The 25,000-nt window shown below is 47.0% G+C and overlaps 1 protein-coding gene across 1 annotated transcript in view; it reads left to right on the plus strand.

Moving 5' to 3' along the window:
• stard10 (StAR related lipid transfer domain containing 10) overlaps window positions 1-18,015 on the plus strand; it is a 19,471-nt gene extending 1,456 nt beyond the window's left edge. Inside the window, exons 2-6 of the mRNA XM_072690884.1 lie at window positions 13,048-13,195; window positions 13,392-13,495; window positions 14,406-14,523; window positions 14,734-14,786; window positions 16,595-18,015. Of these exons, the coding sequence (XP_072546985.1) occupies window positions 13,048-13,195; window positions 13,392-13,495; window positions 14,406-14,523; window positions 14,734-14,786; window positions 16,595-16,822 (651 nt within the window). The 3' untranslated portion in view covers window positions 16,823-18,015. The remainder of the gene's footprint in view (window positions 1-13,047; window positions 13,196-13,391; window positions 13,496-14,405; window positions 14,524-14,733; window positions 14,787-16,594) is intronic.
• Window positions 18,016-25,000: the final 6,985 nt, after the last annotated feature.

Genomic DNA, 25,000 nt, shown 5'->3' on the forward strand with positions numbered 1-25,000 from the left:
TGGACCCAGTGGTCACCAGGCCTGCTTTTGGAGGTCTGTGAGTTCAGTTTGAACCCTAATCCCTAAAACAACCTTGGATAGCGTGGGGGCGATGGCATCAGTCGCCATACTGGAGACCCCACCCACCTGTAGAGTTCAACTGGACCCCCAAATTCCAGAGGTTAACGAGAGTAGTGTAGGTACAGTGGTCACCAATCCTAATTAAAAGATTACTGGCCTGGTCCTGGAAGTCCACCTACCTCTATGGTTCATTCTAATGTGGTCTTCATGTGCACCAGTCCTGCTCCTGGAGATCTACCAACCCGTAGAGTCCATCCTGAACCTCAGTCAGAGCTCCCCAATCTTTAAAGCTAAGGTAGATAGTTGTGGCTCAACGGACACCAAACTTTGGAGGTCCTGGAGGTCCACTTACCAGTGGAGTTCATTTAAAAGGAGCGTAGGCTGGACCTAATGTTCCAGTTCTGACCGAACTCTTACGGGCTGGATTTGGTAACGGAGGTGGGCTATGGTTTGGGCCTGCAGGCTCGGAGATCAGTGGGCCCAGGCTGTTTTGGCTTCGAGATCCGGATGAGCTGTGGAGGTCCACAAAGGCCACTGCTAAATCGGGGCGCTAAAAGGTGGCATTGATCTACATTTGCTTTTGTGTAACATCAAACACAGCTGTTTTTGCCCCCTTATGTCCTGGTGGTCTTCTCAGGGTGAGCGCGAGACCGCCAGGCTGGGAAGCGTTAGCATGGCCTACACCTGCCAGGGATTTCTGAGCGTGTCCGTGTCCGTGTTTACCCGCCGGCCTGCGTCCGGGTCTGCGGTGAGTCGGGAGGCCAGGTGTGTTGACTCGGGAGTGTTTGCAGAGTGAGGGAGGGAGGGAGGGAGGGCGAGCGAGAGAGAGAGGAGTCCTGCTTCTGGAGACCCCCACCCCCCTGCTGTGCACATGCTAATGGACCCATACGCTACATCTATTTTATTCCCTAGCATGAGTCTCGTCAGAATGTCATGATGAACGGACCAATAGAAATGCTCCAAAACGACTCTCACTTTTTAAAATTATTATTATTATTATTATTATTATTATTAAGAATAGAAATTGACCACAGTGTGGGTGGTGGGACGGTCCTAGTTAATGGGTGGGAATCAGGAATGACCAGATCTGGGATGATAATTGTGGGTAACGAGGAGGGAAAAGGTCCAGGCCCTCTGACCTCGGGACGGGTCTGAGCTGAGGTAACGAGCCGGCCGGTGGAGTCAGGCGTGCTGGCAGCGGGAGGGGGAGGATTGGGAAATGCTGGTTTATGGACGCCTGGTGTGGCACCCATGACGTGTCCCTGGCGGTGGGCCCGTTGCGGTGCGTAGCCAGGCAGCGCCGCTATCCTTCTGTAAACAGCCAGCAGCCGCAGACGGACGGTTAGGACTTTGAGTCAGTGGAAGTACGAAACGACACCTGCGGCAATCCTGGCTGAACAATGGCGGGTAGTGTCCAAACGCTGAAGCGGTCAGAAGAAAGAGAAGTGCGAAAAAACAGAAATCCAGGAGCTGACGGGCAGCTCTGTGTGTGAGAGCGCTAGCAACGGTCAGCAGGTGGTCAGATTACTTCTGCTAGGCTGGAGCACTCGTTGAGATATATATATATATATATATATATAATATATATAAAATTACACAAAGTATAAATAGGTGTATAGATAATTTGGAGCGTTTCTATTGGTCTATTCATCCGAAATTATTCCCACAGGTGCAAGGTTCAAACCATGGATAAAACTAAAAACAGAAAAAATGGAGATACATGGTTTTATTGGACAGCAACCTCAGTCTATCCACTGTAAAAAGAGGTATCTATTTACTTTAGGAACTGTTGGAGGTTCTTCAGTTTGAATCTGTGGAGGAACCTCTTACGGAGCTTTAGGAAGGTTCCTTAAAGGTTCCTTAACTCCCTGGGAGAGGCCATTGCCTCATGGCCAAAAACACACCCCTAATTAATAAAGGGACTTGGTGCATGCCTTTTGCACGTTACTTTTCCCGTCGTTACCATAGCAAACACACGGTGCACGGGCAAAACATCGCTACGATAGGCCCTGTGTGTTTTTACAGAGCTGGCCGTGGTGACCGCCTGAGTTCAGGTTAACTAATGGTTATCGGACGCTTTGGCCGGTACGCTGCGTGTAAGGGTCCTGTGTCGCACTCGTATCTGTACGCCCTCCTGTACGCAGCTGTCCCTGCGGTCCGGATTAGAGCCGTGTCATCGGCCCACTCGAGCGGTTGAGGCGTAGCAGAAGTGACGGGGATGTGCCCCCTCCCCCCGGGGCGCTGTGCTTGCTCTTTCCTCCTCCTGCTCGTTGGAGATTAGTTCCGTGTGGAGGAAACCTCAGAAATTCCCTGGCTGCTGAAGGAGGAGGTAGGCTCCAGGCATCCCTCCATTCTCCCACAATCCCTCTCTGCTTCTCTCCCTGATCCTCAAGTACCTGCAGATACTCAGTACTCATCTCTAATGCTTAAGTATCTGCTGATCCTCAAGTATTTGCAGATACCAGGTACCCATACCTGATCCTTAAGTATCTGCTGATGCCTAATATTCAAGTACCTGCAGATACTCAGTACTCATATCTAATCCTTAAGTATTTGTAGATACTCAGTACCCATATCTAATCCTTAAGTACCTGCAGATACTCAGTACTCATACCTGATCCTTAAGTATTTGTAGATACTCAGTACCCATATCTAATCCTTAAGTACCTGCAGATACTCAGTACTCGTACCTGATCCTTAAGTACCTGCAGATACTCAGTACTCATATCTAATTCTTAAGTATTTGTAGATACTCAGTACTCATATCTAATCCTTAAGTATTTGTAGATACTCAGTACCCATATCTAATCCTTAAGTACCTGCAGATACTCAGTACTCATATCTAATCCTTATGTACTTGTAGATACTCAGTACTCATATCTAATCCTTAAGTACCTGCAGATACTCAGTACTCATATCTAATTCTTAAGTATTTGTAGATACTCAGTACTCATATCTAATCCTTAAGTATTTGTAGATACTCAGTACCCATATCTAATCCTTAAGTACCTGCAGATACTCAGTATTCATACCTGATCCTTAAGTATTTGTAGATACTCAGTACCCATATCTAATCCTTAAGTACCTGCAGATACTCAGTACTCATATCTAATCCTTAAGTATTTGTAGATACTCAGTACTCATATCTAATCCTTAAGTATTTGTAGATACTCAGTACCCATATCTAATCCTTAAGTACCTGCAGATACTCAGTACTCATATCTAATCCTTAAGTATTTGTAGATACTCAGTACTCATATCTAATCCTTAAGTACCTGCAGATACTCAGTACTCATATCTAATCCTTAAGTATTTGTAGATACTCAGTACTCATATCTAATCCTTAAGTATTTGTAGATACTCAGTACCCATATCTAATCCTTAGGTACCTGCAGATACTCAGTACTCATACCTGATCTTCAAGTATTTGCAGATACTCAGTACCCGTACCTGATCCTCAAGGATCTGCTGATGCCTAATATTCAAGTATTTGCAGATACCGAGTACCCATACCTGATCTTCAAGTATTTGCAGATACCTAGTACCCATACCTGAGTATTTGCAGATGCAGAGTATACCTCTAGTATCTGCATATACCGAGTATTGGTGAGGATACCTGATCCTCAGATATTTGTCAATACTGGTGGCCAATTCTCAAACATCTGATCTGAACCATGAGTTTTGTGATCCGTTACACCACTGATGAGGAGGACATTACGTGATACAGCCTACTTACCTTAACTGTAGTGTGTGTGTGTGTGTGTGTGTGTGTGTGTGTGTGTGTGTGTGTGTGTGTGTGTCGGGTACAGGCATTGCTTTGTGTGCTGAGGACAGTAGTTCAAACAGACCTGCCCATTAAATCTAATGCGTCTGCAAGTGCGTATGTTCTCCTGACTAATGAGGGCAGGTGGTACAAACGCAGGCCGAGGAGAGGCCAGATAAGCAGGACCAGACTGAGAGAGAGACAGACCGTCTCATACTTCTGCCTTATATGAAGGTGAGGACTCCCCCGGCCTGTACGGAGAGCTCAGCTCTGGTACAGACTCACAAGGACCCTTGACGCCAAGAGGCAGTTAGCTATGCAAACACTCCGCTACACCCAGGACTGCCTGCACTACCTGTTTGAGATCCTGGTCTTCACTGAAATGCAAATGAGCTCAAAACATTATGACCACCTACCTCACATCCTGTTGATCCTCCACGCCCTCGCGGGGAACTCTGAAGGTGGCATCTGTGGTATCTGGCAACAAGACATGGCCGAAGATCCTTGAAGTTGTGAGGTTTGGCCTTCGTGGATCGGATTTGCTGTCCCAGCACTGCTGTTTCCACGGTGGACAGGGGTTAGCATGGGCATCCTGACCAGTTTGCAGCTAAACGGACCCACGCGTTCCCTTCTGTCCGTTCTTCCGGACCCAGATGGGATACCTTCCGTTTCCCTCATGCAGCAGTGAGCTCTGCGATGTGCTGCCCGACACCCTGTCGACGGTTTTTGTAGTTCGTCCCTACTCAGACCACTCGCTAGGTACTCGCCACTGCTGACCACGAGCCTCCACAAGTCTTGCCATTTCGGAGGTGGTCGTATCCAACTACGAGACCCTCTACGAGAACTTGCAAGCATCAGTGAATGTAGATTAGCTCTGTTATGATTGGCAGAGTAACTTAGATGTGAGTGGGCGGGGCTAAACTGTGTTTATGTATGCCTTTGTACGCCCTATCTCACCCTTGGTCCCTTTCGTAATACCCCTACACCTCTACCTCCGCTCTCGCCTCTCTTTCAATCTGTATCTGGAGTGTGTTGTGGGTTTGAGAGTGAGCGAGAGTGAGCGAGTGTAGTGGTGTGTTTTGTAGGCGTTTATATTATGTTGTGTGTGTGTGTGTGTGTGTGTGTGTGGGAGCTCTCTGCTGACCCATGTCCTCCTCAGGGAAACGGCAGTAAAGAACAATAACAGGCAATAAAAAGTGCTGAAGCTGGGAAAACCGAGAAGCTGTCCGGCCCAAAGCCTAGAAGATGATGATGACCACAAGCATTAGCAGGACCCAGGCAGCTCTAAGGCCTTACGGGACAACCTGGTCACGCAGCACAATAAACAGGGTCTCGTGAGTTGGGTGACCTTTTGTTAAAGTGCTGGACACGGTCAATCAGCCGAGGCATGTTTGGGCTCAGAAGTTTTGCACTGGAGTTACAAGGCTAACGTCTCAGTGGACAAGCCCCCCCCCTCCCCATCCAGTCCCTTGGACGTGTCCTGTGGTATCTGGCCCCCGAGACTAATGTTGGCAGCAGATTGTTTAGGTCCTGTAGGCTCTGAGGTGGGGCCGCCATGACCGTCGGTGAGCCTGGTACTGACCACTGCATACTGGGAACACACCACAGAACCTGCCGGATGTTTTGGAGATGCTCTGACCCAGTCGTCCAGAACATCACGTATCCGTTTTTCCTGCTTCCAACCAATCGTCTTCAAGAACTGACCGTTCGTCTTGTCCCAGCACATCCCACAGATGGTCAGTTCTCCACCATGTTTCTAAAACCGGTGCCTGCATGAAGGCATGAAGGGGTGTACCTGGTACCTTTTCAGGTAGACCTCATATCTGGTCAAGTTGTGATCTCTGATGGACCCCTTGGCTGATGGACTTGTCTGGGAGTGGATAGGTCTACCAAGACCCCTCTGAAGTGCACCGCCTCACTCTCTTTTTCCCCTTGCTGCAGTGCTGCATCCCGAGAGTGCTTCGGACCAGTCCATTCCGCACCCTCCACCGCCTCCCCCTCGGAGTGCTTTCGCTTGGTTTGACCCTGGTCCATTGTCTGCCGAGCGATGATAGGATGGCTGATAACGATCGCGGCCGTATTTCCCCATAAGTGCTCAGGCCCTTTCTGTGGAAGCGTTCTGCTGAAACTGCGCCGATTAAAACCGCCCACAGGGTTCCTGCAGCTTCCCCAGATAACACGGCTCATTTGCATACTGCTGGGTAGTGTCGAATAACTGCTCACCTGAGTTCCACAGTCCCCTGCAAGCTGGGATTCTCCAGTCTGAGGTGAACTGCTTGGCTGGCGAGTCTGCTTCTGGAGTCTGTCGGGCCTTGTCCCACTGGATGGTGACGTTTCTCTCGAGTGTTGAAGCGCTGTAGTTTGCTCCACCCATCTGTCCTTTAGTTTTAACAAGGTGCCTCGTTCCCCACCGTGGACAAGCATCCCCACAGCATGACCCTGCCACCCCCATGTTTCACTGCTGGGATGCGGTTTGATGGGACATTGACATAAAACCTGATGCAACACAAAATAGCAGTGTTTCTAGTAATCTGGACAAATCTCATGACCTTCAGAGGAGGGGAGGGGTGGGTAAACAATACAAGGCACTGTAGCATATCGTATGCTAAGGTTACAAATGGGCCCACAGTCAAATTTAAGGCAGATTTTGCAAGCTAACTTTATTTTAGTCAGTGTTTCTTTATCACGGATCTCGGGGAGGGGTATGAACGTTCTGGTTAGCAGCTCTGTGAAAGGTGTGATGGCTGTAGTCATCGTGAAAGATGCCGCAACTCTTAACATGGGTGGTGGTTTCCAGAGAAATCTTTTTAAAAAGAGACCGGTTCAGTAAATGAGTAGGTGATCACTGCACTGAGGCCTGACTTTTTTTTTTTTTTTTTGTGTGTGTATTTTAAAAAGCGGTGCAAGCGCAAGCTGTATTCTGAGCGTTGCCACAAGGGGGCGCTGCAGCGACGGCCAAGTTGTTGTCTTTTTTGTTTGTTTCCTTTCCCCTTTGTGTATCTACATGGAGTATCTTTCTAGGTTAAGACTATGGACTGCACTGGTGGGCGCATACCTGCCGTAACCGTGGACCTGGTTCCGCCGCTCTGCAGGCCGTTACTACGCCGGAATGGAAGTGTGATATGCATACGGTCTGTTACGACACTTGCATGGCTTGCATGGTCATGCTGAACACAGTAAAATAGATCTATCTGCATGCCTCCATATAAAAGATGTACAAGGCTTTCATTCTTGTTGGATGCGCTATGTTTTTTTTTGGTTTTTTTTGGATCGTAAGGGTTTTTTATTTATTTATTTTTTTTTTTTCTTCTCCTCTTCAAAGTAACAATCAAACATGAGGTGATGTCAGAACACCAAACCTCTATAAATGTTGGGCTTCGTTAGAGCGGAGAGCTTCAGAGCAGTGAGGAAGAGTTCAGGTGCACTTGTGAACTCTCTACTAGGCTCCTGAGGAACAGCCAGTAGGGAGAAGCACCCTCCATTCTCCAGGGTTGAAGCTCCGGTCTTCTGCGTTTCATAAGGCCACTCGCAGGATTTGCGAGGATTTTCCATAACGGCTAGCGTGCACTAATGTTAGCAGCTTGTGCAGAACCAGCCATCTAGCCGGCGATGAGTCATACGTGACCTTACATAACATCAGTTCACGGAACGGTGGGTTCTCGCTGCGTGGAGACGATGCACGATGCATGCTCCTCAGTCAGAAAGGCTAAAGCGAAGTGATTGGTCAACTAACAGCTTTATGCAAATGACCTCCTGTGAACTGTGGTGGGCCTGCTGGGTTTTCTGTCATTGTTAGCGACGTTAGCATGGCTGCACTGGTGTAAAGGTGTGTTTGACAGACCGTGGTTCAGCAGGCGTGGAGGTGAGCAGCGAGTGCGACTGCAGTCAGCGCTGGCACCGGCAGCCAGCCCACACATGCAAACAGCGTCCTGTGAGTGGGTGGTTTGAGGAGATGTCAGATTCTCCTTAAGGACACCGGGCTTCCCCCAGCCCACATGCTGTCGCTGGTGTGCATTCACACACACACACACACACACATATATATATATATATACACACACATCTGTCCTCCCACTCATGATGACTTTTCTCTGCTGGAGGAAACCCCACTCACCCTCCCTGCTCTTCTTTTCTGCCAGTTCATGCTTCTCGTATTTATCATGGTCTCAGTATATTGGGCTTCCAATTCACTTTGATCATCAAAGCCATCAAACAGATGCAGTAATTGTAATTAATAACAGTGCATTGTGTGTATTAACCACATTTGGCCCTACACATGGAGGGCAACATTCGAAGGGTCAAATGACCCCTGATGTATGAAGGCTTATTCCCAGGCTTGCTTATTTGCCCTCAGACGTGTAGAAGAGTTTTGGGACCTGAAGTAATGGTGAAAGCCTAGGTGAATGCCTTAGCTGAGCCAATTAGCCACACTTGCAATGCTCAATCCCAACACTAGGAGGCAGGGTGAGGCAAGCAAACGCCAAACTTCCGCCGGCGGTTCATCAGCTCTGATACACCAGCCAACAGACGCCTGTGTCGGCCAGCGTCCGAGGAGAGGGAGCGCCATCTACCCACCCAGAGAGAGCATGGCTAATTTTGCTGTGCTCTCTCAGGCTCCGGCTGCTGATCCGTGATCCTCAGGCCTCAGGGTCTTGCAGCATTCAGTAACAACAAGGACAAACATGGTGGAGGGAGTGTCATGCTCTGGGCAATGTTCTTGCACACCAGGTACATGGCAGTGGTATTCTCTAAAGTGCGGAGGAAGGGTTGGGCAGGGTGGTTCTCTGGCCTCCAAATCCCCCAGATCTCAGAACTGAGGTGAGTCAGAACTGTGGTGGTGGCTCCACCTCGCAGCTTACAGAGTTTAAAGGATCTGCTGTAACGTCTTGGTCCCAGATACCACAGATGCCACCTTCAGAGGCCTTGCAGAGTCTATACCTCAGAGTCTGTGTACTGTATATGCACTGTATATATGTAGTGAGGGGGAGGGTGCACTTTGCATTTATTAAATATGAAAGCCTCACTTATCAAATTTTAACATGAAACCCAACACCAGAGCGAGAGAGAGAGCATGGGGGAGGAGGATGGACGTGGCAGCAGTGAGTGATGGTGTGAAAGATAGAGCAGACCGCGGCCTTTATTTAGGACGGGCGATTTGTAGCAGCTGTGTGCCTGTCCTGTAATATTTGGCCTTCATGGGTGTCCCAGATGCAAGGACCTCTTGGCCTAATGATGCAGGTGTGTTTCACAACCATAGCTAATCAGTGGGCGCTTGCTCTCCTGGTGCCTGGTAAACATGCAGCACCTGACTGGAGTTCTCTTGTTCTCTTGAAGAACCTTATCGCTCAGAAGCTCAAACACCATTGACCGTGACTTTGTCAGCTGATAAAGCATGCCTCCCTTTTAACAGAGAAGGCTTAGCGGCAGTCCAGATGGGCAGGTGTACCCCTGACCTCGTCCTTCAGCGGTCCTGCAAATCAAGTGGCAGGGCCAGGACTTTCAGTCATGTGATGGGTGGTCTACTTCATGAATGTTGATTGAGGAGAAAGCTTCACTAACCCCACTGCTACTTCCTTCCTGTTCAGAGGATCGAACCAGCGACCTTCGTTCTTCTCCACCTTCGTCCACAGTCTCACGGCCTTTCATCTGGAGCGATTGATGGCCCTTGCATGGCCTAAACTGTTCTGACTCCTCATGTTTGCGAGTTAAGGAATACTGCAGTTCTTTGTTCAACCAATAGATGGAACTCCAGGGCTCGTGCCTGACTGTAGTCCAGAGTCAGCCCAGTACAGTGAGTCTCAGAACACAGCAGAGTGATCTTATCAGGTACAGTAGTGTTGCGTAAAGGGACCACAGGTGAATGGTGAAGCTACGAGGCAGTGACCAGAGACTTCATTGTCTGGGTCAAAGAGGTCAGTGAAGCTCAGTCCAGACAGCCTGTGTAAACACACACCCCACCAGTCTGTAATGGACCCAGTGAAGGAGCTCTGGACTGTATTGGTGCTAGTTAAGACTATTAATGAATGAATGTGTGTGTGTGATGCCTGTCTGACCATAAGCTCTCGATAGCTTTCGCTCGGTGGGAGTCCAGATCTGCGTGGGTGCCGGCGTTGGTCTTCACTTCCTTCTTTCTTGGCGATTCTTTCTACTCTTACTTCATTAAAACAGGACCGTCCCCTGCCCTGCTTCCTCAACCAGCCTTTTCGTTCCCGCTGTTCGCCCGCTGTTCGCCCGCTGTTCGCCCGCTGTTCGCCCGCTGATCGCCCCAGGACACAGGTGCTCTGTGGAGAACCGATCTACTTTAATGGCCTGGTTTGATGTTTCGCAAATCTCACACACACACACACACACACACACACACACACACACACACACAAAAGCCCTTTCTAATTCCAAACCTCTGTAGCCCCATTCCAAACTCAATATGGGTCACTGCACTCCACTGCATGTGGGTGGGTGGAGGGGGGCGGCATGTTCCTGCTAACGGTTATAGATTGGTTAGGACTGGATCTGGATTGGTTTCCAGCATGAGTAGAGATTTTCTGAAGCTCTGAATGTCAAGCCTGTGGGCTTCCGTGTGGTGTGGAGATCATTAACGTTCACAGTAGGTTGCGGTTTCTGCCAACGCTCAGAAACGAGGAAGTCTGACAATCCAGTGGCTTGGACCTTTTGTGAGGTCATTGCTTTGTGCCCAGGACAAAGACCTCCCGGTTGTATCGCTTACGCTGCTGGGCGTGTGACCAGGTGTTGGCAGCGAAGGTCCCGGAAGGCCGTGGCAGCCGTGTAAAGGCGGTAACGCTAACCCACCAAAACCTCCTTCTTAGTAGTAGCCTGTTGGTCACACAAATGGAACTGGAAATGCAGCTTTTAAGTGAGGTCATATTGGACTCTAAGGAGTTACCCAGTGACCCAGGGATTGCTGGGTCATGCTGCACTGATGCCCATTTGAGGTGGTCATCGGCAGCTGGTGAGCTACGTGTTTAAACCGCCTGGATGATCTTGCGTAGGTCACCCTCTAACCACCGACACAGCCCTGACCCGTCGAGGCATGGACTCATGGAGAGCAAACACCTTGTATCTTCCCATGCTTTTCACTTCAAAGGTATCTGTTCAAAAATATGGATGCTAATCTAATCTAATCTAATCTAAAGAAGGCGTGAGGACCATGTTCCATCAATCCAGGGTGCTAATCAGGAGAGGTCCCGTGACACAACACGGTTGTACTTGAGTCACAGTAGCAGGGTTTGCAGGGTTTGCCCCCCAATTTAGTGCTGTGCCATCAGCAGCCAGAGTCTGAGGGAGCACAATAGGCCGTATATTCTGGGTTAAATGGTGTTAAGTCCCTACCCTCCTAGATTTCGGAGCGTCTCTTGTGCTAGAGGGAGTTAACCGGCCGTTGAAGCTCTTCCTGTAGATGTCCAAGAATGTCCTACTGTGTTTATCTCCTCATGGTTGAGTGATCAGACTTCTATACATGGAAGTGACAAACCATGAACCTCAAACACTGCTGTTCCTCCTTCAAAAGAAGAACCAAAACCGAGCTGGAAACCAGGCCAATCTCCAACCCCAAAAATCTCTGTAGGGCATTGCCTGTGGGTTTACAGTGCTGGCGGTCTGATCACGTGACCTCAGTAACCCCTCTGAATGTTCCGCTACCTTCTGTTACTCTGCTCATTATTAACAGGATTACGGTCAGATCCGCTGGACTGAGTGACGAACGCAGCCAGCCTGAAGTCAGTATGCTCCTCTTTCATCACATCCTTGTGTGTGTTTGTGAGCGTATGCATGAAGAACCTAATGAATGGGAAATGCTGCTATTTTTGACCCTTCTCTGGGGATGTTCAACCATATGGTGTCTGTAGCGAGCGAGCGAGTGAGTGTGTGGGTTTCCAGGTAGAACACGGCTGAAGACCTGAAGACTTTTCTGGCGTATCAAACCTCGTCAGGACCTAAGAGAGAGGGTGGTGGGTGTGTCTGTTTGTGAACGTTTATTATCTGAACAAATGATGGGTGGTTTTGAAAGATACATCCGGCATCTCCGGATTTCCAGCAACGTCAACCAACACAGAGGAAAGCTGCTGACGCCATGCTGGTAGCCACACTGAAGTCATGTAGAGAGAGAGAGAGAGAGAGATGGAGCCATCTACCCACCCATCCACAATTTGTTGTGCTCCCTCAGACTCCGACTACTGATGGCTGGCAGCGCCTTAGTCCGCTGGACCACCAGCCTCCGATCTCTAATAGGATATTCAAGAGTTTAATGGTCTCGCCCTCTGCCCCCCCCCCCCCCCCCTCAACATCGCAGATAACGACCACTACTAAGCACTTCTCCCAATTGGGTACCGCTACATCCACACAGTAGCAACCTCCTGAGACTCGAGATGGCTCAACTATCAAGCAACCACTACTAGGCACTTCCCCCAACACTCAACGTGATGCCAGCAGGCACAGTTTGCTGACTTTGGAGCTTTACCACCCAAGTCAGGTCCAAGAGCTCCACCCTTGCTTTAGGCATGTTTAGACATGATCATTGGCTAGATAGTGCCATGTTTTCCGTGGGTCCGGCCAGTTGTGCTTTACCGGACTCTGTGGGGATTGAATCTGCGACCTCCTGATGCCGAGGCCAATGCTTAGATGACTGCGCCATTCAGGCTTTGTATTAGGATATCAGACAGTCATGGGCGCCCTGCAACAACTAGGACAAGGTACAATCCCATAGTCACTGGCAGAAGGGGTTAGGCCTCGTGTTTGAAGGGGTGTGTGAGGGATTGGTAAATTTTGTGTTGCAGAACATGGAGAGTTCTTGACTTTCCTACCTATTCTTATTTTTCAGACCCATTATGCTAGTACCATAGCGTGCAATCTTGCTCCTAGGGTTGGCAGCTTATTCCAGGGTCACACCACTTGATTTTAGCCCCAATTTTCAAGTTGGAGACTGATTTTGGAGGTCGGAGGTTGGTCACCATGTGCCCATTGCTAAAGGCGCAATCCGAGAGCTGGCCGAGTGATCGGCAATGCCTCGCAAACCCCAGACAAACATCTGGATGGGGATTTAGATGGAACAGATGTGTCAGAAAGAAAGCACTTTCCAGCAAAAGCAGCTTGTGATGGAAAATTAATTTTACAATGAATTCCTTCCTGCTTCTCCCACTGCCTTGATGGCTGGGTCCAGTGTTGCACTGTGGGTAATGTAACTGTTATGCTTTCTCCTTCTCTGCCCTTAGTGTCGAATGGTTTGCAAGGATGTTGCTGCAGAAACCATGTACGACGTGCTCCATGACATCGAGTACCGGAAGAAGTGGGACTCGAACGTGATCGAGACCTTCGACATCGGCAAACTGACGGTCAACGCGGACGTCGGCTACTACTCCTGTAAGAGCTGATGATCAGAAGCCTTTTAGGCCTCAAGAACTAAGATATTTTGTGTTTTACTGGCGCCATGACACTAAATATGCTATCCGGGGACAAGAACTTGCCTGTGTGCAGATGTTGGCAGATGTTACTGCGCCTGATTGGCCCTGGCCTTTTTTAGTTTGTTCCATGCTGACATTTGTCCTCCATCTTTAAGGGAAGTGCCCGAAACCCCTGAAGAATCGAGACGTCATCACCCTGCGCTCCTGGTTGCCTATGGGCAAAGATTTCATCATCATGAACTACTCTGTGAAACATCCAGTAAGTACGACTGTTTATGAGCTCATGCAGAGCTAATCCAGCACCAGACCACCCCAGTCTTTACTGACCACCAGCACAGTGGATTAGACAGTGAGGGTCAGCTCTAATCAGCACAGTTCTGTCAGTAATGAGAAGACTGCAGGTGGTGGTAGTAGACTGTGCAGTGTTGCTTTTCTCACAGTCTGAGGAATCCACACCATTGCAGCCCTAAACGGTTCTGGTTGTGTGATTCAGGATCTTGTTCTCTATAGGAATGAATGGTGTGCAGAGGTAGCACCCAACCAGCCACTTAGGTTACCACAGCAACCCCTTGGCAACATGCTGGCAACCATCAACCAACCACTAAGCAACACCTAGAAACTGCCTAGAAACACCATAACGCCCATCAAACAACCACTTAGCAACATCGTAGTAACCACCTAGGCAGGACCTAGCAACACCCTAGCAACCACTAAGTAAGTCAATTGCAACAACAAACCAACTTGATAGCATCCCTCTGGGATACCAAAGCAATGACCTAACAACACCATAGCATCAAGCAACCGCTTAGCAACTTCAGGTAACGTTCATATCCAAGCACATCACACCAGCTTTTACTTTAATGCCTGGGCACCCCCCCCTCCCCACACACACACACACACCACCCCTAGTGGGGGTTGTTTGTGGCAGGCTCTGAGTGGTTTTAATAGTCACAAGATTTTGCTAATCTGGCATTTCCATACACCACTGATCCTCTACTCACACCCTGCGAGACTGAAGCTGTGTGAAGAATAGAGTGTACTGAACAGGTGATGGCCCATGCAGATGACCGAAGGGTCGGCAAGCAGGAGATCTGAGGAGGAAGGGAGCGAGTGAATACCATAGTGAACGTGTGTGTGTGTGTGTGTGTGTGTGTGTGTGTGTGTGTCAGAAATACCCTCCAAAGAAGGACATGGTACGGGCAGTCTCCATTCAGACGGGTTACCTTATCCAAAGCAACGGCCCTTCCAGCTGTACCTTAACGTACCTGGCACAGGTGGATCCTAGAGGTAATACACCAGCACCAGAACCCTCACTCAGCTGTTCACACGTGGACAGAGGAGAGCAGATGACCAAATCTCCGAACATTAAACCACCACTCTTAAATTAAAGCACTAAACAACACCGTAGAAACCACCTGGTAACACAATAGTAACACTGTTCAGATTCCCTTGATCTTGATCTCAATCTCTCTCTCTCTCTCTCTCTCTCTCTCTCAGGTTCTCTTCCCAAGTGGGTTGTGAATAAGTCTTCCCAGTTCCTCGCACCTAAAGTGAGTATCTCGCACCTCTAACGCTCTTCCAGCACATCGACCACTGACCGGTGAAGTGCAGAACATTGATAACCTTCTTCTACAGCGGCTCCTGATCTACATATTAGGCAGCGAGTGAACGGTCAGTTCTTGAAAGTGCTGAAGCCGGAAAAATGGACAAGCGTAAGAATCTGAGGCACTTTGACAAGAACCGAACTGTGATGTTCTAGACAATGACTGGATCAGAACATCTCCAGAACATCAGGCATCAGGTCTTGGGGTGGGGTGTTCCTGCAGTATGCAGTGGTCAGTACCTACCAAAAGTGCTCCAAGGTAGGACTGCCGGTGAACGGTGACTGGGTCATGGGTGCCCATGGAGGCCGCACCCACTTCTCAAGCCCAGGGATTGGCACATGTATGTAAAATTCTCCACGTTTGCGCCGACATGCGCTCATGCATATGCATAATCCACGCTTCCTCCCCTGCCTGTTTATGGAGGCGGGTCTGTGTGCGTGTGTTGAATCGGGTCATGGAGTTGCTGAGGGAGAATCTGAGTGACGGGCTCTGAAAGAGGGGCTGGAATACGGGATGATGACCGAGCTGGACGCTAAATTTAACACCTAGTGTGAGATTCTGGACTGGAAGTGAAGCGGAATGATGGGACCCATCAGGAACGAGCTAAGTTTAGTCATAAACGGCTTCCAGTGTGCATCACCACCTCCTCTCTCAGTTTCAGCCGCACGGCTTCACCGAGCACCTCCACACGCTCGGTGGAGGACCCTGAACAAGGAACCCTTAAAAGACGAGGTATTACGGACACGTTTACTGCCTTTTGGTAAAGGCACTGTTCCGGTGAAGATGGTGATGATGATGATGGTCTGGTTGGACAGTGTGATGGGGAAAGTTATAAAGATACAGGAGAAGGATGGAGGGTTCAGGATGTTTGGTCCGGGTAGGACAACCAGGATGAGGATGATGATGATGAGGGACGACAAGACTGAAGATGGAAGAGAGGGGAGGGAAGTAGGGGTGTGTGTGGTTTGGTGTGTCTAAATGGATTTGCTGATTGAATTAGAAGCGTCTGGGTTGGGTTTGGAAAGTGTGTGTGTGTGTGTGTGTGTCACTCTAATTTGAGGGTGAATAGGTTTCCTTCTCTGCTGGTTTGGTACTATTTTTAAAAATGAAGCATTTGATGTATTACTACTGTGTGTATGTGTGTGTAGGCAAGGCAGAGACAGATTTAAGGTGTGTGTGTGTGTGTGTGTGTGTGTGTGATTGTCCGCCTCTCATTAAACAGAGATAATGAAGAGCCTGAAGTCACTGTCTCTAAATCTCCAGACTGCCTCTGGAAGAAACATGAGCACTGCTGCCGTTGCTGAGCTTCAGGACTTTCATGAACTGGGTTTCCATGGCTGAACAGCTGCACACAAGGCTAAGATCGCTGTGCGTCGGCTGGAGGGGTGTAAAGCACGCCGCTGCAGGACTCTGGGTTGACCTACCAGACTCTAGAGAGCCATCAGTAGCGTTAGGTGGTGGAGGAGGAGGAGGAGGAACACTGTCATGTTACTATTCTCACAGTCTGAGGGATCCACACCTTTCCAACTCAAAACTGTTCTGGTTGTGGAATTCAGGATCTTGTTCCCCATAGGAATGAATTGTGTGCAGAAGTAACACCCAAGCAATCTTGGGTTACCACAGCAACCATTTGGCAACATGCTAGCAATCATTTTAATTTTGTATTATTATTATTATTATTATTATGGTGCTGGTGCTGTATTAAGTCTCTCTCTCTCTCTCTCTCTCTCTCTCTCTCTCTCTCCCCCCTCTAGACGATGAAGCGGATAGCTAAGGCGTGTGTGAAGTACGGCGAGTGGAAGCAGAGGCATAACCCCGGCTACAAGCCGTGGCTTTACCCCGAGCAGAACCCCCTGTCCAACATCCCTCTGAGCGAACTGTGCATCCAGCACGCAGACTCGCTGGAGAACATCGACGAGAGCTCTCTGAGCGAGGGCAAGGACGAACGCGCCGAGCACAGCGATGACGACGGCCCTAACTGACACGCCCCCCTCCACACCCACACTCACACATGCGCTGTAGGGGTCCTGAATATTTGGGTATATTTATATTTGCAAAGCAGTGAGGGGTGGGGGCGCCTACTGTTATATACACACACACACACACACACACACACACACACACACACACACTTTGTCCACTCGGCTCTCCGAAGGTCGGGGTCACACCTAAACTTCATACAGCAGTTTTACAGGAAAAGACATTTTGGAGCATTTCTATTGGTCCATTCATTATCAGGTTTGCCTGACGAACCGACCAATAGAAATGCTTAAAAATGATTTGGAATAAAATATTTTTCCATTGACTTCCATTCAAAATTGAGGTGGTTTTTGCCTTCTCCTGTAAAGTTGTCACTTTGGAGATGCAAAGCTTTTTGTGCGACAGTAACTAATATCTACACACACACACACACACACACACACACACTGAGCTGACGTATTACCTAATAATCTGTCCATTTTCTACCACACTCATCATTGTTTGACCACAGCGTGCTGTCGCTGTTACTAGGGGACCATGTTCCGCTTCATTAGTAACCCCTACCTTATAGCGCCCCCTTGCTGGTGTGCACTTGCAGACTGTATCCCGTCTGTTCATGCACTCATTATTTGGCCCCTTATCGATGGTCACTTTCTGACCACAGTTTTTGTTTGGGCTGGTGGACCCACTCCCAACCTTGCAGCTACACCATTGCGCCTGATGCTGCTACCAGCATAACCCACATCCACCACCGTGTCGGTGTCACTGTTGTCCTGGGGTGGTCCGCCATCCAAATAGAGCCTGTGGTCTTCTGGTCTTGTGGTCAGAAGGCAGTGACCAGCGATGAATGAATGGGTTTAGAGGAGGGCAGGGAAAGTTTCCAGTGACTGGGAACACAAGGTAGGGGGTTCTAATAAATTGGCAACTTGGTATGTAGAGTATGGAGAGAGGCACTGACTGCCCATGCCCCCCCCCCCCTTGATCACCACTGCCCAGCCCAGTTTTTTCCCTTTTAACAAAGAAGCACCTGTAACAACATTTCCCATGATTCTTTGCACCCTGAGGCCCCTCCCCCTCCCCTTAAAGCGCATTCCGCTCCCGTCACGCACTCGAGCGGATTCTGTGAATGAATGAATGTAGTGAAATTTAAAGTGAAGTAAAAACAAACCGGATCAGTTTCCGGATTTTTTGGCAAGCTGACGTGTCCGTGTGTTTATTCGGGTTCCGTAGCGTTCCTACTTTCTTCTAGAGCTCCATCCTAGAGCCTTTTGGGAGGAGTTGGAGACACCAGAACTAATCATCCAACCTCAGCAACTGACTTGGCTTATTTTCTCGAGGCTGAATGCAATCAAATCCTCACAGCAGTGTTCCACGATCTAGTCTAGATCTTCCCAGAAGATTAGAGGCTGTTGGAATTATGATGTCTATCAGGAGCTTTAGGGGGGTTCTTTAATGTGAAACTGTGGGGAAACATCTTAAGGTGCTTTGAGGAACCTTCAAGGAACCTTTTTTCTTCTGAAAACCTTGAAGGTTCCTCCACAACTTCAAACTGCAGAACCTCCAAACGTTCCTCAGGGCTCTCGTACGTTTAACAGTGTGCAGTGAAGGACGGTCAGACTCCCTGTTCTCGCTCCTGCTTTCAGAAGGGATGCTGGAGTAGAGGGTGTCTACGGAACCGGAGGCTTCCTCCTGAAGCAGGAGTATACTGATAAAACTGGCTTCGTCCATTAGAATGAATGAATAGACCTATGTAAAAGACCTCTCTTCCGATTGGCTGTCCTGAGCGGATACAGTATGTGTCCAAAAGTTTGTGGACACTCCTTCTAACTATTTATTTATTTTTTGCACAGATTGCTGACACAGAAAAGTGATGCCAATAGAATAGGACAACATGACCCTATTGGCTCCATGCTGCCTAATGGGGTATAAAGCCCCCCAGCATTGAGGAGCTGTGGAGCAGTGGAAGAGCTGTGTTCTCTGGAATGATGGTGGTGGAGCTCCATCCAGTACTTTTAGGATGGGATGAGTTGGGGATGGTGGGGTGGGATAGGCTGGGGAGTTGAGGCCTTACTTAAGGTTCCTTACTTCTCCAACGTGGAGGTAGTGGTTCTCACTGTGGATGGAGCTGGGTTTTGTGTGTAGCCTCATTGAACCCCACCATCGAAACTACATCTGGTTGACTGAGGGAGGGGGGGGCGGAGCCGGGTGGCTTACCTTTTTCCTGCAGAGAGAGAGAGAGAGAGAGAGAAAAAGGAAGAGAGGCAGAAGCACAACATTGCAAAACTGATTGCATCAGGGGGGTCTCGTCTGCATGCAGAAAAGTGTGTGTGTGTGTGTGTGTGTGTGTGTGTGTGTGTGTGTGTTAATGTCACAGTATAATCCAACCTATGTTGGAAGAGTCTCATAAATGAGTGCTACTCCCACACACACACACACACACACACACACACACACACACACACACACACTCACTCACTCACTCTGTGACGACATCACTACTCTGGTGTCCTAATTCACAACCTGGCTGGCTACACACTCGGCGTGTCGTCATAGCAACCCCCTGTCTCTGCAGCGGCCTCCTGAACAGCACACAAATGACAGCTGCATTACTGATAGAGAGAGAGAGGGAGAGCGAGAGAGAGACATGCAGAGACTACAGCAGTGAGAGAGACGTTCAAAGGGTCTCCGTCTCTCACACACACACACACACACACACACACACACTGCTGACGTCAGCGTATGTATTAGTGCAGCACAGCAGCCAGAGAGCCTGACACAACCAACACACCCCAAATCTCTCTCTACCTCTCTCTCTCTCTCTCTCTCTCTCTCTCATACACACCTCTGATGTCACCAGTGTTGGAAATTACCTACAGATACACCTGCTATCTGCCACACACACACACCTCAAACCGTGCTAAATCTGGCACTCTCCGACGAGCTGGTGCTCTGAAACTGTCTGAATAGAGATGCTTCTAGATACTAAGTGTCCAAATGTTTGTGGACACCCCTTCTAATGAATGCATTCCGCTTTTTTAAGTTGCACCCATTGCAAATACTGCCAATAGAATAGGACTCTCCGGAGCAGATCAACACCTAGGATGAACCTACTGGCACCATGCCATCTAAGGCCAGGCGTGGGCTGGAGCTGACCGGTGTTAGCAGGGTCCACTCCATCACTGCAGTCTGCTACTACGGCCTCCTCTCCGTTTCACTCTACAGAGGAGGAAGTGTGATCAGTGGCCAGATGTAATCGAAAACTTCCGCTATGTGTGTGTGTGTGTGTGTGTGTGTGTGTGTGTGTGTTTATTCGCTCTGTAAGTGCAATGATAACTGTCACGAGAGCTTGTGAAACCTGACTGGGCTTCAGAAATGTCAGGAACAGACAAGAATGTTGGGGTGTGAAGGCCAGCCAGCAGCAGGAGCTACAGCCTGCAGGTTAATGAGAGGGTACCGAGGCCTTTAAAGGGCATGTGCCCTTTGATTTAGTGGTGTTCTTTGATGTGGCATGCTGTATGTAAACAAGTTTGATGTGATGTCACAACCACAAGCACATTTCCGCTTGATCTTCCGTCTGATCTGTTTTGAGCGGTCAGTCCGTAACCAAGCAGCATCATTTACGGGCTCCTCTGCTGACGGTGTCGTGGTTGTGACATCACAACTGTCCACACAGGAGAGTGTGAGAGTAGCGGTCCCATATATATGTAAACTAATAAATTATATATATATATATATATTAAGCTAAACATATGTCCAACATATTTCCATATATGTCCACATATATGTCGTACTTACAGTAAATGTATATGTTCTAATATATATGTCAAATTTAAAATCTATATATTTTCTATTATCTATATCTTCTATATAATATATCTTTCTATATTTTCTACATAATCTATATATATATATATGCAGTGAACATCTAAGTACATCTATCATAGTAGGTATTAATTAGTTATTAGTTCATATATAGTTGATATATGGCAATATAACTAATAAATAATATATATATATATTTATTACAATAATAAAATATTTGAATAATATAACTATTATATACATAAATGGATATATACATATATTAACTAATACATAATCTATATATATATATCTCAAGATGAAAGATATGTCAATATAACTAATAAAAATCTCTCTCTATATATATACTATAGAATAATAAAATATTATAATAATATTACTAATTTTGTATATATATATATATATATATATATATATATATATATAAGCTAATAAATAATTATATTATATTAAGTTAAAAGATATGTCTGACATATTTCCATATATGTCCACATATATGTTGGACATAAAGTAAATGTATATGTTCTAATATATATATATATATATATATTAGCATACTGTGGTACTCACTTACATTGTCCTGGCCGCTGTGTTGCTAACGCTGTGGTATAAAGCTGCTATGAAAGGTCTGGTTAACCGTGCCTAAAAAGAGTTGTCCCACACTGACCGGAGGAGTGACCCCCTGAGGTTGTGTAACGCTTGAAGAGAACTTTCTCACGACCTGACCCATAAACCATACGGCTGGAAAGCTCAGCTCTGGACGGACACTCCAGGCCTCTCTCTCTCTCTCTCTCTCTCTCTCTCTTTTTGACCCCCCTGACACGGCCGCCCTGTCTCTGCAGCAGCTGTAGCACAGTTAGCCCCGCTAATAAAGGCCTCGCTAATTAGCCGAGCTGATGAGCTGCAGCAGAAGTGTTGAGGAAGTGAAAGCGCTAAGCTGTGTGTGAGAGCAGCAGCATCGACCACAGATCTGAAATCTACACTGCTGCCTTATATAAACTGATGTACACTCCCGATACGGAGGGTTATGAACTGGCAGCGGCTAACGGCTAACGGCTTATCAGCTCACTCTCACTTTATCTGCTTCGGGAACACCAACCACGTTCCCTTAGCAAACAGCTAACGGTCAAATAGCAGGAGAAAGACTGAGACGGCCAAAGTCAATAGAAGGATGTTAGCATGGCTATCTTTTCAGTTCCACATGAGCCATGTATACACACACACTAGCATCCCCTGTGTGGGGAGTTTCCAGGATTCTGTTTCGGTGTAGCTACACCTAACCCTCCAACTACCTTAACGCCAGTGTGGCAAAACATCACCCTCATATCTCCGCATAACCCTCATATTACCAGCATAGCTACATTATCTTCATATTAACATTAGCTTCATATCTACATTACCCTCCTAGCTTCATAGCTACAGTAGCCTCATATCTACATTATCTCAAAGCTACAGTAGCCTCATATCTACATTATCTTCATATTAACATTAGCTTCATATTTACATTACCCTCCTAGCTTCATAGCTACAGTAGCCTCATACCTACATTATCTCATAGCTACAGTAGCCTCATATCTACATTATCTCAAAGCTACAGTAGCCTCATACCTACATTGTCTCAAAGCTACAGTAGCCTCATATCTACATTATCTTCATATTAACATTAGCTTCATATTTACATTACCCTCCTAGCTTCATAGCTACAGTAGCCTCATACCTACATTATCTCAAAGCTACAGTAGCCTCATATCTACATTATCTCAAAGCTACAGTAGCCTCATACCTACATTGTCTCAAAGCTACAGTAGCCTCATATCTACATTATCTTCATATTAACATTAGCTTCATATTTACATTACCCTCCTAGCTTCATAGCTACAGTAGCCTCATACCTACATTATCTCAAAGCTACAGTAGCCTCATATCTACATTATCTCAAAGCTACAGTAGCCTCATACCTACATTGTCTCAAAGCTACAGTAGCCTCATATCTACATTATCTCAAAGCTACAGTAGCCTCATATCTACATTATCTCAAAGCTACAGTAGCCTCATATCTACATTATCTCATAGCTACAGTAGCCTCATACCTACATTATCTCAAAGCTACAGTAGCCTCATATCTACATTATCTCAAAGCTACAGTAGCCTCATACCTACATTGTCTCAAAGCTACAGTAGCCTCATATCTACATTATCTTCATATTAACATTAGCTTCATATTTACATTACCCTCCTAGCTTCATAGCTACAGTAGCCTCATACCTACATTATCTCATAGCTACAGTAGCCTCATATCTACATTATCTTCATATTAACATTAGCTTCATATTTACATTAGCCTCATATCTACATTACCATTATAGCTTCATATTTACATTACCCTCATATCTACATTACCCTTGTAGCTTTATAGCTACAGTGGCCTCATATCTACATTACATCTTTCTATATTAGAATCATATCTACATAACCCTCATATCTACATTATGTTTATATCACCATTAGCTTCATAATTACATTACCCTCCTAGCTTCATAGCTACAGTAGCCTCATACCTACATTATCTCATAGCTATATTAGCCTCATATCTACATTATCTTCATATTAACATTAGCTTCATAATTACATTACCCTCCTAGCTTCATAGCTACAGTAGTCTCATACCTACATTATCTTTATATTAACATTAGCTTCATATTTACATTAGCCTCATATCTACATTACCATTGTAGCTTCATAGCTACAGTAGCCTTATATCTGCATTACCCTTGTAGCTTTATAGCTACAGTGGCCTCATAGCTATATTAGCCTCATATCTACATTATCTTCATATTAACATTAGCTTCATATTTACATTACCCTCATATCTGCATTACCATTGTAGCTTCATAGCTACAGTAGCCTCATATCTACATTACCGTCATATCTACATTAGCCTCATAGCTACATTTGCCTCAAATCTACATTAGCCTCATAGCTATATTAGCCTCATAGCTCACATCATAGCTATATTAGCCTCATAGCTATATTACCCTCATATCTACATTACCTCACAGCTACATTAACTTCATATGTACATTAGCCTTGTATCTACATTACAGATAAAAATGCTACATAAATATATTACCTCGTACAAAACTCTATCTATCTGTATATAGCATTATTATTATTATTATTATTATTATTCATATTTAATAATGGTGTCCTTCAGTGGTGGCTCACAGAGTAAATTACTCTTCCTGACAGCAGGGGGAGCCCAGGAGCAAGAAATGCCAATTTTCCATAGCGTTGCTTTAATTGTGTTCTAAGTGAATGTAACAGTAAGAACTGACCAAACAGAGCATCGGGCAGAGGGATACTTATTAATGTCAAAATACATATCCTATAAAACATACATTTCCACCTACACTGACCAGCCATAACATTAAAACCACCTTTCTAATATAGCATAGACCCCTTCGTGCCACCAAAACTGCTCGGACCCATTGAGACATGGACTCCGCAAGACCTCTGAAGGTGTCCTGCTGTGGTATCCGGCACCAAGACTGACGTTAGCAGCAGATCCTTGGTACTGACCACTGCATACTGATGTTATGGCTGATCTCTGGCTGATATGCCTGTATGTGTGTGTAATATTTAGATGATGATAATTCAAGCTTTCCAGGCCGTACACACTCCCACGGGCACAGGGGCCCGGATCACGAGTCCTTCACTACGCCCAATCCAAAGCAAATTACTGAAACTGCCTCCGCGACACGACCAGATGAGGGAGGGAAAGAAGAGAAGGCCTCCGGGCATGCTCAGTCCAAGGCGTCTGACTCGCCCCCGTCCGGTGACTCACCGCTCCTCCACCGCTCACCCCCGGCCAGTAAAGCGCTCCTTACTGTAAGCTTTTTACTGATGAATCATCAGGGCACAATAACAATAAACAGAACCATGCAGTTCGGGGCAGTGCCTGGCCTAACAAGGCCGGAGCCTCTGGCAAGCTCTCGAAGGCCCACTCGAGTGCCACGGCCTTCCAAAATACGCTGACCCAGCCGTTAAAATTCTGCTCGTGGGCTAGCCTGTGTCTCAAAGTGCTCAAAAAACAAAAAAAGACATGTGATCGCATGTGATTAATGAGGAAGAATGAGGGGGAAGGCTGCACTAGCATGGGTGGCTTAGTGTTGAGTAATGCACTATCGCCATCTAGTGGTCGGTTAGAGAAAATTGATGAAAGAGAAAAAAGATGGAGAAACTCTCCACCCTCTCCACCCTCTGATCTGTGCAAGTGTAAGCCAACTTTAATGGAATCTGATTTTCACATTTTCACTAGCCCCAGATGTAGGCAATAAGCCAAGGCATGTCGGGAGGCC

The sequence above is a fragment of the Salminus brasiliensis genome, chromosome 11, assembly GCF_030463535.1.
Source record: "Salminus brasiliensis chromosome 11, fSalBra1.hap2, whole genome shotgun sequence".
NCBI lineage: Eukaryota > Metazoa > Chordata > Actinopteri > Characiformes > Bryconidae > Salminus > Salminus brasiliensis.